General features: G+C 43.6%; 2 protein-coding genes across 2 annotated transcripts; both read right to left on the bottom strand.

The window, feature by feature from the left end:
- Positions 1-538: 538 nt before the first annotated feature.
- Positions 539-3719, bottom strand: rpl14 (ribosomal protein L14). Its single transcript, XM_063185339.1, has 6 exons — positions 3605-3719; positions 2468-2569; positions 2208-2302; positions 1496-1595; positions 971-1024; positions 539-643 (listed from the first exon to the last, which is right to left on the bottom strand). The coding sequence occupies exons 1-6, from the start codon at positions 3605-3607 to the stop codon at positions 572-574; spliced, it is 426 nt and encodes a 141-aa protein (XP_063041409.1). The 5' UTR covers positions 3608-3719; the 3' UTR covers positions 539-571.
- A 1053-nt stretch (positions 3720-4772) lies between these two features.
- sgo1 (shugoshin 1) lies at positions 4773-12092 on the bottom strand. The gene is made up of 10 exons (XM_063184737.1): positions 12018-12092; positions 11075-11238; positions 10566-10759; positions 10294-10340; positions 9948-10033; positions 8314-9261; positions 7684-7905; positions 7036-7191; positions 5508-5685; positions 4773-5072 (listed from the first exon to the last, which is right to left on the bottom strand). Exons 2-10 carry the CDS (start codon positions 11220-11222, stop codon positions 4934-4936), a joined length of 2118 nt encoding a protein of 705 aa, XP_063040807.1. The 5' UTR covers positions 11223-11238; positions 12018-12092; the 3' UTR covers positions 4773-4933.
- Between the last annotated feature and the right edge of the window lie 890 nt (positions 12093-12982).

The raw sequence follows: 12982 nt of genomic DNA, 5'->3' as shown, positions 1-12982 counted from the left end.
TAGAACCAATTAATTGGGTCAGAACACTTATTGAGGTGACCTCATTACCCTAACCCAAGCATAGGATAGGAAATCTCTTAAGATAGTACCAAACTGGACCCCATCTGTTGAATACCATCTCCATATCATTGCTCACCACATAGCAACTTGTATTGCCAATGGGAAATTGCATTGTAATCACCCAGGTTCCTGAAGTTGGCAGTGAGCCCTACCCCCCGGCCCCCTCTGCATAGAACACGACCCTTTTTAACCAATTTGACACAAACATGGGATGCACATAGTAGCATGGAATCTTTGATATTTCTGGACATTTCCACCATGTACACTCCCTCAATACAGACAGTGAAATAAATCATTTTAAAAGGCTCATTTGGTGCAGTCTTGGGGGAAGCAGTAACAAGATATATATTTAGATATAGGTTACTTGTAAAGGCTTGGGTAAACATAAAAAATGACCATTAAATACAGACAGACAAGTGCCAGCCTGAATTCAAAAAGCCCAAGATCACAGGAGTAGAAACACCACCAGACAAGAGAATCGTTTTAACAATTTTTTTATTGTTATAAATGCTCACTTAGCGGCAGCAGCCTTAGAGGCAGCCTTCTGAAGCTTCCTGACTTCCACCTTGATGATCTTGTTCCTCTGTAAACAGAAATAAAACATAGATATGTACATCAGATATGATCAGTATTCCCGCACATGGTATGCTACTGATCACATCCCTTTTCCTCAGTCGCTTTGAATACAAGTCTGGGCCAATGCAACACACTATGGGGTGTGACTGGCTAAGGCAAAAAACACAGGAAAATATATAGAATCATGTGTATGGAAGATGGACAGCAAGATTAACATCACACATTTGTATGAAACATTACAATATGGGAGTCAGCAAGAATGTGGATACGAGTATCAGAGTGTAGTGAAACTGCGGTTCAAAAAAGATATCAGCAGTGTCCGCATAGTACATACCATCTTCTTGGCCTTCATAACCTTGAAGCGGTCAAAGTCGGACATCTTGGCCCTCTGTTGGGGAAAAAAACAAAACAAAAATATTTAGTTTTAATTTACCTAAGTTACTCTTACTAGATACGCACCTGAAAAGAAAAACTTAACAGTAATGGTTCAAGATCTCCTATAAAATATTTTAGTCGCTTAACTGTACTGCACTCTACTTGTGCATAACATGTGGTTTGTCTTAGCTATGTGTTGTTACATTTGTGAGCAAATCAAGACATTCCTAGCAACTGTGTTATACTATTGATTTTGGCTATAATAAACTTGAACTTAATTCACAGCATGCTTGAGGAGTGGTGATGTTTTCCAATGAGAGAACTCCTGAAATCATAACCGATATGACGTACAGATAGTAGCTCTGAATCCTAGAATCCAATAACTCAAACACCCATGCCATTTTATTCAATGATATGACAAGAGATAATTGAGAGAATCCAAAATTGTATTTAATCCATCTTAAACCACCGAACTACACAATACCTTTTGTCTGGCTTCAATCTTCTTGGCCCAGCTTGACTCAGCCCACTTCTTGTCAACCTCTGCCTTTTCCCAGGCACGCCTGACGTACTTCTGGCGAGCGCTGGAATGCAGAAATAGGAAAACCATTACACATCAATCAAATGACCAGCCAGCAGATGCACATGCTCTACACTCCTTCACAACTTACTAGCTCACATAACCATTCAAGTCTCAAAGTTGGGACAACAACCTACTACTTACAACCAGCGATGTGGACGTGCGACTTGGTCAGCTTAAATGTAATGTAATGACTGAAATCGCTTATATCCAGAGCGACTTTCATTTACTATTTCTCAGGGTATTGGTTACAGTCCCTGGAGCAATGTGGGGTTAGGTGCCTTGCTCAAGGGCACTTCAGCCATGGATGCAGGTGTAGGGAGAGGTCAGGTGGGATTCGAACCTACAACCCCCAGATTGAAAGACCAACTCCCTAACCGTCAGGTCACGGCTGCCCCTGCAACCATAAAGGACTTGGCAGTATTAGGAATGATTTGTCTCGGACTTGTACACCATTGACTGGAGACTTGATACTTGCTTGTTGAACTTGTATGTAAAAATATTACATGGGAAAAATAGAATAAAGATTTGCCCTAAACCAGTACACACAGCACACTTTTAGCATCCCTCCATTCAAAAAATGGAGGGATGCTCTACCTCTGCTCAGCACACTCACCTGTGTGGGACTTTGATGACGTAGTCTGTGAGCTGCATGCACTTGAATGGCATGGACTGCCTCTTTACGCCAGTGCATGGACCATCGACAAGGGCCTGTCGTACAGACATGGAATAATGAGATATGAAACAAATAGAAGTTATCCACCCCATACACAAAATTTCAGACACTGGAGCAGTCATCCTTGTATCTGCCTAATCTCTTGGCACTTGTTTAGATTCCCTATGTAGGAGTAACTATGATGAAATCGCTCCACTTACCCTGTTCTGGTCAATGACATCTACGATTGCCACCAGTTTTCCCTCATAAGGCCCGAAGGCAACGTAGGCGACGCGGCCGATCTCTACAAAGCGCTTGAACACCTACAAGACAAAATAAAACAAGTGTCAGTCCAACGTTAGAATGAATGTGTGTGTTGGTGTGTACACTAGTTCAGTGTTTCCCAATCAGGAGTATGTGTAAGCACACCCCAGGGGTTACTTGGAAGAAAGTAATTTCCACAGATGTATGGAGCTTAACTACATTGACACATTGAGTTAGGGAGTACTCATGGCATACCAGAAAGGATTTGGGGGTACACAAGACAAGAAAGGTTGGGAAACACTGCACTAGTCCATACAAACACTGCAGTCTGACACTAGTTCTAGTCCATACAAACACTGTATGTGACATTCCGTTCTGAAAAGCTGGAGTAAGAGTAATGCTGACAATCTGAGATTACTCCAAGAGTTTACATGTCCCGTCATATAGAGCAGGTTGGGTTAACTTGCGATATGAAATGGCCCATGTAAATAAAGTTGCCTTGCCAAGTGTCAACAGCCTGCTATTGAGTTCCATCAATAATCACCTCCAACAATGGTACTACATGGACATGTAACTAGCGCCATGTTACAAATGCCGCAAATTATACATACCAGACAAGAGACATAGGCATATTACAGATTAAAAATACCAGCAGGCTTAAAAGCATGTTCCCCTTCACTCAATGTCCGCCCAGGCGGCTACGTTGCTAATGCTACAAGCGCTCATTTAAATGTGCAACACCACGTCAGATTACATTTGTCAACAAGCATTATATTTCCTCTAAGCGTGCTGGGTGTATTTGAACAGGTTTTCAAGGGTCAGTTTTGATGAGAGCTCAACAAGCTAACGAGCTAACTGGAGGGCTAACAGGCTACGGGACCACGTTTCGTGGAGCCATAACCTGCGGTTCGTCAGCTACTTCCAGAAAAAGCAAACCCTATTAACTGGTGAATTTTCGCTTCATTTGACAACAACTTTAATTTTTCCGAGATACAAAGTTATCTTGTTTAGGTATGTGGTGTATAGAACTACAATATAAACAAACAGTGTGAATAAAAGTACATAATCTTTGCCGAGAGTCGTGAATCGCCTACCATGTCTGCAGTCCGAGATCAGAAAGAAAGAACCCACTTCCGCTCCGCGCACATAGGGGTTCCGCCGTTAAAATGAGCGTGCGCAGTTTTGAACTCCTGCAGTCCGCAAGTGCAAGTGCGCCCTCTATTGTCGAACCTCCAGATCTAAATACAGAGCCCTGGGAATGTTGTATTGTAGTAACTGCACAAAAAAATATTTGATGTATGCCGCAAGTGCGAAACACGGTTGGGTTGTGTGAGAATGTTTATTACCACACGCGCACACCCATTATGATAAAAATTTTTTTTTAGTAAATCTTGTTAGGGCAATTTCTGTAATCAGTAACTTCAAAGTTTCAAAAACTACAAAGACTGGATTAACCCCTTGTATCTGAATAGAAAATATAGTACATCTTGAATGTTATTAAGTGTCTTGTGTATATACGCCAGTTATCTTGCATTTTATGTGGCAATTACCAATTACCAATTACCAATTACCAATTACCAAGAGGTCGCCAGCGATTTTCATGCCAGACTCCCCAAATCCATGGAGATGACTTGGAGCAGGGACGCCTATAATAAAATTGTGGCTTAGCCTGTATGAAAGTGAGCCATACACACGTCGTACACGCTCGCATAGCTATTGCAATGTTGTACATTCAATACAACCCTCTTCATGCCTTTGAGGCACATATAATCTTTTTTCCAGATATACTCTCCACATTAAAAAACAAAAAAAAAATGAAGTCTTATCATCCAAATATTTTGCAACCCCCTGGATGTCTTGACCCGCCTGATGAAGACCTCTGGCATCATCAAGACACTCGGGCAGCCCAGATCACATCGTACAGCTACAGTAGGGTCACTCCTCGACACATTTTGCCAGGTCACATCACATGTTGTGCCTCCAGAGTGACTCAGATATTTAGATGAGATGTGTGGTAATAATTAATTAGTGCCACTGTGGATCAAATTTCATCCCTACCCACTACCCACTGACAGACAGACAGACAGACAGACAGACACACACACACAACTTTATGAAGTTTGGCTGACAGATGGCTCATATAATTGTGCTTTCGGCCAAAATGTTTTGTATGCATGCCAATTCCAGTTTCAGCCAGTAAAGTACACCTCAGATTTACACTTTCAGCACATGTCCTTTGATGAATTCAAACAAAAAGGACAATAAAGTTTCCAAAAAAACTTTAATAATCACTTTCAATCTACGTGTTTGATACAAGTTAAAAAATATATTCAAAATAAAATTCATCTACAGCTTTTAAAAGTGACAGACAAAATCTGACAGAGAGCAAAGAGGCAGACAAGTAAATATTCACAAAGAAGATATCAGTGGCATCCAACAAACGACTCGTTATATTTTCCCAGGTGCGACGTTGACTTGATGGACGAACGTCGAGACTTCTGCTTAAATATGGGCGAGCGCAGGAACTCTGTGTCTGTGAACTTGTCACCACGCCTGAGCTTCCTGTGGGGAGACAGAAAGAGCGAGAGAGTGACATATTGCTATTACATTTGAAGAAAAAAATACATCAGTGCACTTTATAATTTAATGCAACCTGGCTTTGATTTATGAATTTCCAACCTGGCTTTCAGAGGACATGAATGTATGATTAGGAAGAGAAGAGCAAAGAAATTATGGAACAGAGAAGGTGCAACAAGAGTGCAGAACTGTCGTGTTTCTAGAAATCATTAAATCAGAACAGCTGACTATTGATTGGAAAATGTTTGAGTTCACATCTCGATTTTTAAGTCAATCCCAAATAAAAAGGAAATATTCAGTCTGATTGAGAACAAAAATCAGCATGTACTGAATCAGATATGGAACCAGCCATACAAAATCTTAATAATAATCACAGAAAACATTATGAGAAAAAAGCAATAGCTTAAAAAAGAAGCTTACGAGTTTATGGTGGGTTCCTTGTAGTCAACAGCGACCGTGCATCTGCGTCGGCGGGGGGCAGGGGAGGGTTGAGACGTGGAGGGGTTGTGGAGGGAGGGGATGGCACGCCGGGTGGCCGGAGAGAGATTGGTCAGGTCACTCAGGCCAACGCCAACGGCCGATCGTACCACGATACCACCTGTACGGGGGGAGAAACAGAGGAGGGGGCGCTACAGTCAGAAACACCCTTGCTAGTAGACTGGACACACCACGATGAACACCACAAGACTTTACTACACATGCCGCATTCAGGCCGACTGAGAACTGTGCCAGTTCCTGTTACCGCACCTAATGGCGAACCGGCCACTGTGTTCACGCTAAGGACAGACCGATATATCGGTCGAAATTTGCGTTTTTAAGTGTATCGATATTGGCTGATACATGTGTGGTTTTGGCCGATACGCAATATTTATTATTATTTTATGTTATTCAGGTTTTTTAAAAGCACCAAGACACTTTATTTTTGTATTACTTGATTTTTAGACATTACTTGACTGTTAGAGTGGGTGTTTAAATGTTACACGTTCTACCTCAATTTGATATCGTTAAATAAATGTTTATTTTTAACTTGAGACCTGCAATATTTGTCATTTTTTAAACTTTTTTTAACCATATCGGCCTCAAATATCGGGTATCGGAAATCGGGTATCGGCCAAGGGTGATGAAAAAAAAAAACGGTATCGCATCGGCCATTTAAAAACCCGTATCGGTCGACCCCTAGTTCACGCCGCAGATCTTTCAGCGTTCGCGAAGCAGAAAGTTGGTTTGCAATGCGAACCGAAAAATACTTGGTTTTCCTCCGCAAGCCGTGACGACAATGTGGACGTCAGAGCCCGGTATGAACGTGAGTGGTTCGCAGATGAACATTTTAGTATTAAACGCAACTGGTGCAGGCACTAGCATCATTCTGGTTGGCCTGAAAACAGTATTAGTGGTTTTAAGGCAAGGGTGGGGAACCTATGTCTCGATGGCCGTTTGTCGCCCTTGAGGCCATTTTATCCGGCCCCCGATATAATTTCAATGTTATGCATCTTCACATGAAATATGACATATTTTGTAAAGGAATCTTAGAAATTACATTTACATTGCAATTATGCTATATTCAGGGGACCTAGATAAGGTGGGGTCTGTTTTTAAGGTAACTGTCTTCAATATAGTCCTAAAGTGCAGGAAGAAATCCTGGTTTATGTTCATAGTACGGCCCTCGAAGGAATTTGAAGTGGCCCCTCAAATGAAAAACGTTCCCCCTCCCCTGTTTTAAGGGCATATTACAATGATTTCCCAAAGTGTTGAACAAATAAACAGCATGTTAAGCGACCTCTGAGCCTGTTACACCAATAATTTTTAGAAATATTACTTTAAGATGCGGGGCAGGGCGGGGGGACGGAGACGGATACATTTTGCTAATCGAACCAACTCCTTCAAACCTGGGCGAGTGACCAGGTAATGGGAAATGAAAACCAGATATACTGTAGTGTAGTGTTCATACCTGCATATCTCCTGTACTTGACAGTGGGTTTCTCTCGCTTTAGACCCAAAGACTTGCTTCGGCTGCTCAGGCCGCACAAGGGGTCCTCTATCCACCCCAGGTGCTCGTCCATGTCGGAAGAAACTGGCGCTGCGTTCTCAATGCCTTCATCTTCCACTGTGGGCACATTCAGTTGATACAAACGCTCAAATTAAAGGACAATCTGATTAATTACAGTTTAAAAAACATGCAAGATTTGTGGTCAGAACTGGTGAAACAACCAACTAGTCAAAGGCTTTAAAAAAAAGTGACAAGAGGCAAAAATACAAGCGCACATTTGCTGTCTGTACATTTTAAAGTTTCAAAAAGGTGAATCTCATGACGACTGTGTATTGATTTCAGGTCATTAAACGGAAAATTAATGTTATAGGGTTGCTGTGCTGTGTGTGAAGGCACACTTCCACAAATGGGCTTGCATGCTCATGGGGGCCTAGGACTATTTCCACCGCTATACCATCTTCCTCTCGCAGTCTCTTTCCATCATAATCTTTATCGTTCTATTCTCAATAAAGGGCACAAAAATCACATAAAATAAAATATATTTTAAAAAGAAGGAAAGGAAATTAACTAAATGGTCCATCCCCATCGTCCCCATTAGGCTACACATACCCATATGGGTGGCTTTGCTGTGATCCAACAGATCCAGCTGCTGGGAGTACCCAAACATGGGGGAGTTGGGAGGTAGTGATGCGATTGGGGAGGGCTGAGGCTGCAGCTCCAGCTCCAACTCCAGGTCAGTGGGCCGTGTGGGAGAGCAGTCTTCCTCACAAGGCAACTCCTCTGCCTCTGTGATGAAGGCTCCTTCAGTCCCGCTAACGTCCTGCTCTGCAACTAACACATTAAATAAAGAGACACAAGTTAGGATGTTCAAGTTCATTCATTACCCTCACCAATCAGCCAATGCTTAAATGAGTCATTAAAAGGCATTTTAAAAAAGGCATTAAAACGGTGACTCTCGTGTAGGCAGACGCAATGAAAACTAACTGAAGTTTAACAGATCATCAGAAATACTGACCCGTGCTTTCTTTTCGCCTAAACAAGGGCCAATGGAATTACTGGAAATTGACAATCATACAACCACTATTTTAAAAATCATAAAAACAAGTCTTCCTTGATAAATTTGGTATATAGGTGTTCGTTTCTTATGCGAGTTTGACTTGCACTTAGGGTGGCTAAACGTTTTCTCTTGAAAATGGACAAAATGATCTTCCTGAGATTTACATTTTAGCATGTGCGTACCTGTCTGGTGTTCCGGCTTGACATCAGACAGACGAAGCCGCTCTCCATTCCTCTGCTTAGACGCGTTCCTCTTGGAGCGTGCCCGTCTGGGCGGGCTACGACCCCGTCTCTCCTTCTTGCGGCCCCGTTGGCCGGGAGCGTGCCAGCTGTCGTCCTTCTCATCATCCTTATAACAATCTTCATCATCGGAGTCAGACGGAGGGCTGCTTCTCTTCAGAGCGTTCTCCACAGGTGGAGATTGGCCGTCCTGAGACGAGGGGTTGCCCTGAGTAGTGTCCGCCGCGCGTCCCTCTGCCTTGCCACCGGCTCGGAAGGGAGTCACGTGCACCGCCTCCTCAAAGTCAAAGTCGAAGGTGTCGTTGAGGATGGAGGAGCTGGTGTTGAGGCCTTGCTGCTTCGCCGACGGTGGTGGGGCTTGAGCTCGGTCTCGACTGCTGGCGCGATCGCGGCTCTTCGAGCGAGCCCGGGGCCTGCTGTTCTCCCAGGGCTTCTTCAGCGGGGCGGCCACTACCCGACGGGAGGCCGGGGCGGTCTGCAGCAGCCTTCCCTGCTTGAGAGGGTCCGGAGGCTGGGTCTGGGGTTGATCCACCTGGCTGGAGGAGGAGGCAGATGTGGACGAGGAGGAGGAGGGCGGCTGTGGTGTCTGTTTCGGAGCTGCCTGTTTGGGGGCTCGCCGTCTCTTTTTGGGGGGCTCTGGGGTGAACTGGGGCTGGGCCTGTGCAGCGTTTGGCTCTGTTGGACATGCGTCAGCAGGCATGCCATTGTGGTTGTTGAGTTCAGTGTCTGGCTTTAACTCTTCTTGCTTTGCGGCCACCTCAAAGTCTGTGGTGCTGTGACGGTCTGTATTGTCTGTGGTGGCGTGTGGCAAATCTGCAGGGTCGATAAAACCAGATCGGCGACCTTTTGTTTTGCGCTGCCGTTGCCTTACACCAGCTGTTGAAGGTACCTCTGTTGATGGATTTTCAAACAACAATGTAGGGGCGGAGGGGGCAAAAAAAAGAGAAGTTAGAAAGAGACTCGGAGAGTCAGAAACTGTACCTACCGTATTGGACCGAATATAACACGACCCTGAATATAAGACGATCCCTCTTTCCAGGCTCATTATTTTAGGGGAAAATAGTTTTGAAGACTACATTTTGTTTCACATAGGAAACTTACTGTAAATCCTGTTTTTATTTAGTTGGAAAAAGCTGAGGCTTTTGTTTTCCACATTTAAATACAACACATTTCACATAATTTCCATGAACAGTCTTCACTAAAAGAGACACAGAGGCTGTCTTCCTTTCTATGCTCACTTCTGCGTGGTTACCTGACAGGTGCCAGCACAGTAGCCTAGGCTACCTATTGCACAGATTATCCAAAATACTTCCCCCCTTCCCCCAAAAGCCATACATGTTAATGGAGGTGCACACATAAGACATGTGCTGAGCCAATGTTTTCATGCAGGATACGGAGCACCACAAAATGCTACTCGATCTGTGGGAAACACAGATTGAGTCAACCATGCACTGAGGTACATCTGATGTTACTCAGCCAAAATACTGTATACACAATCAGACTCATTACAATAGGATGGGGATATAATATTGAGACACAAGGTTTTCCAGATGACCAGCAGCAACATTTTCCCTCACCTTTCTTGACTGCAGCACGTGGAGGGGTGACCGGCTCATCCTGACCGAGGTCACATTTAGGGTTTTTCTCAGACTGCAAAGAAGACCTGCCACACACCAAAAACAAAAGAATGGGACAAACATTTGGAAACAAAGTGAGTGATAGCCACGCACGCACGCACGCACACACACGCACACACACGCGCACACACAAGCTTATATACAAGGTTTTGTCTTAAGAAATGGGTGTACAAGTGTAATTTTGTCAAAAATGTGTTGACATATACAGGTATTCCTCTCCACCCAAAAAATCTCCCATGTCTTCTTTGAACCCATGCATGTAAAGAAATGTGCAGTATGTGCCAACCTGGGAGATGCTGAAGAATCCAGCCGGCGCACTTCAGGGGTGGAACTCTGAAGCAAAAACATGAAACCCAGCGTTTACAAAAAAAACCCCACACAAAACAAATGCAAACACACACACTAAATAACACATTTTGCTCATGCACATTTTGGTGTCTCGTGAAATGCAATTTCAGTACTCTGGTAACGCTAGCTATATTGTTAACGACCAACAAGCTACCACTTTTACTCAACTTGCAATAAATTAAACACCACTTGGCTAGCTTTTTAACAGACCTGTGGCCGGGTGTCTTCTGATGGCTTGGTTCGTTTCAATAGCAACAGGTGGAAGTACAGGGCCTGCCTCTCTCTTTTCAGCTGGAGGATGACCGCCTGCGCCTGCCGCACTCTTTCCCTTTCCGCCTGCAGTGCCAGAGCCAGGGCTTTGTTGTTCACTTGGACGGTCTTCAAAACAAATGGCTTCATTTGACCTGTAGGACAAAAAACACACATTTCATTTACACAGTAATATATAATTAGAACAACTTTACCTTTCATTGTGGCACACGTTTGCATTAGTATTGTTTCAATAAGTGTCTGCAATGTCACAAGATGTATTTCCATCCAGTGCATTTCATTTTTCAACAAGATCGATCTCGCACTGCTGATAGTAGAGTCTGACCGGCTCCGCAAGGCCTTCTCCACTTGGAATATGGGCATTGGCACAGATTGTCACTGAACAGCAATCGTCTTGTGGTCATGGGAATGATTAATGTGATCAAACTGTTGAGAGAGAGGTATCTCACCGGTTGTTGTGATCATTTTCTTCCCTCTATTGGCGGCGCAGGCGCTTGCTAGTCGTTTGTTTCTTTTCTCCTTCATCTTCTCTTTAATGTCATCCAGACTCTGCTGGAAAGACTTTTTCTGGGGCTGTGCCCCCCGTTCTCGTGGCATGGTTGTGTGGCACCAGCTGTAAACAACAACAAAGGTACAACGTTGACGACAATCTGTCTCTGAAAGACATTATACTTTCGGTGGTCCGTTCGCCCTTTTCCTCAATTAGTGACCATCAACTGTGTGTCTGAATCTGATTTGCAACATATTGCAGCAGCAGCTTTGTGAAACGGAACAACTGACACCATCAGAGGGTTACAAAGTAGCTAACAGCTGTTGTGATTGTAAACACTTCAGTCTCCCACAGTTGCAACTGTATCATTGGTTGCAAGCAAAGGCCGACGTTCTAGCAAAGTAAATCAATCGTTTCTCTCATGTTGATCATAACGGGATTTTCGCTGGAAACCAACAACTTAAAATCACTTTTTTTGTGGTCACGTAGTCAACCTTTCCGTTATTCAGAGCTGTTGGCTAGCCAGCCTGTACTACACCTGGAAACCACCAAGAGATTTCAACAACATTATGCTAACATCTTAGTACTGAGGCTGTGTCTTATAAAGCATCGAACTATGTCGATGTAATACTGGAATTGATTGTGTGAAGGTACGGTTATGAATCAAACCCAACCGGTGTGATTTGTTTTAGTGAATATACGCAATCATAAATGAAGGAATTAGCAAACGTTAGCCCAGGTGACCCCGAATGTCAAGGCGTTCCCTGGTTGACTCTGGTGACTTGCCAAATGAGGTGGTGTTTTTCACAAAGGATTCAAAAACTGCTCTACACTAATACCACACTAACCGTTTCGTCAGATTACTGTATAGATGGACAAATACACAGAAAATCATTTCTCACCCCCGTTGCCTCCCTCTTGTTTGTTAGTTAGCTGACGATAGGAAAACCACTTCGACGATTCGAAATTCAGCGCAGCACAGCTCATTGGTGGAGAACTTGGCTGTACATCACTTCCGGTGTCTGCAACTGGTCTTTTCATTTGCTACCACAAGGGGATGCAATGTCTCTCCAAAACAAAACCTATGGAAAAATGAAGTCTGGCCTTCAGTCTAATCTGGGGCTGGTATTGTAGGCCGGGGTATACAAAAAAAATCTTAAATACAGCCCTACTTCAAATATACAGTACACCTGTCATTGTTGTATTAATTAAGAGTTGTAGATAACTAGTTCTATTTATAATGAATCTTCTGATCTAAATACAGGCCTGATTTGTGAGGATGTTTTTGTCTTGCTACAAAAAAAAGACATTGAGGCAAGCAACAATTGTGGAATTGTAATGGTGGGATTCAATTTGAATTAATTGAAACATGTAGCAGAGAAACACTTCAAGCATTGTAGGCCCTTCTCAAAACCTAGGACAGTGTCCTTCCAAATGTATCAGCCTAATTAGTCACATCCAGTGATTGGATACTCTTTATTAGTCACACCCAGTGATTGGATATTCTGTAGAGTTCACCAAAGAGTATCCAATCACTGGGCGTGACTAATTAGGCTGATACACTTGGACGGACACGGTCCTAGGTTTTGAGAAAGACCCACTGTACCATGCATTCATGCTCATGATGTAAAGTGTACCAAAAAGTTTCCTCCAAGCAGTACGGTACAGTGCGGTCCAGTTCGGTTCGCTACTGTGTGCGTTTCCATGACAAAACTTACCGAACCGTACCCAATAGAGCGTACCAAACCGTACTCGAAAATGGTACCCTTTAGGGGACCCCCTCGGGGATCGAACGTGCGACCTCGTCAACTACAACGGTCCGGCAATGGGAGACACAGTACGATACCGCTGGGCCAAGAAACTAATC

This window comes from Engraulis encrasicolus, chromosome 20 (genome assembly GCF_034702125.1).
Source record: "Engraulis encrasicolus isolate BLACKSEA-1 chromosome 20, IST_EnEncr_1.0, whole genome shotgun sequence".
NCBI lineage: Eukaryota > Metazoa > Chordata > Actinopteri > Clupeiformes > Engraulidae > Engraulis > Engraulis encrasicolus.
The sequence above is the reverse complement of the archived record's forward strand: the minus strand, read 5'-3'. Positions and strand labels throughout refer to the sequence as shown.

Excerpts from the sequence above, each read along its gene's own strand:
- sgo1 (XM_063184737.1), bottom strand. The coding sequence starts at position 11,222 with ATGCCACGAGAACGGGGGGCACAGCCCCAGAAAAAGTCTTTCCAGCAG. Across the intron at positions 10,760-11,074 it reads GAAAATGATCACAACAACCG|GTCAAATGAAGCCATTTGTT; the intron begins GTGAGATACCTC and ends TTTGTCCTACAG. Across the intron at positions 7,192-7,683 it reads CAGCAAAGCCACCCATATGG|TGGAAGATGAAGGCATTGAG; the intron begins GTATGTGTAGCC and ends ATGTGCCCACAG.
- rpl14 (XM_063185339.1), bottom strand. Across the intron at positions 2,303-2,467 it reads ATGTCATTGACCAGAACAGG|GCCCTTGTCGATGGTCCATG; the intron begins GTAAGTGGAGCG and ends TCTGTACGACAG. Across the intron at positions 1,025-1,495 it reads AGATTGAAGCCAGACAAAAG|AGGGCCAAGATGTCCGACTT; the intron begins GTATTGTGTAGT and ends TTTCCCCAACAG.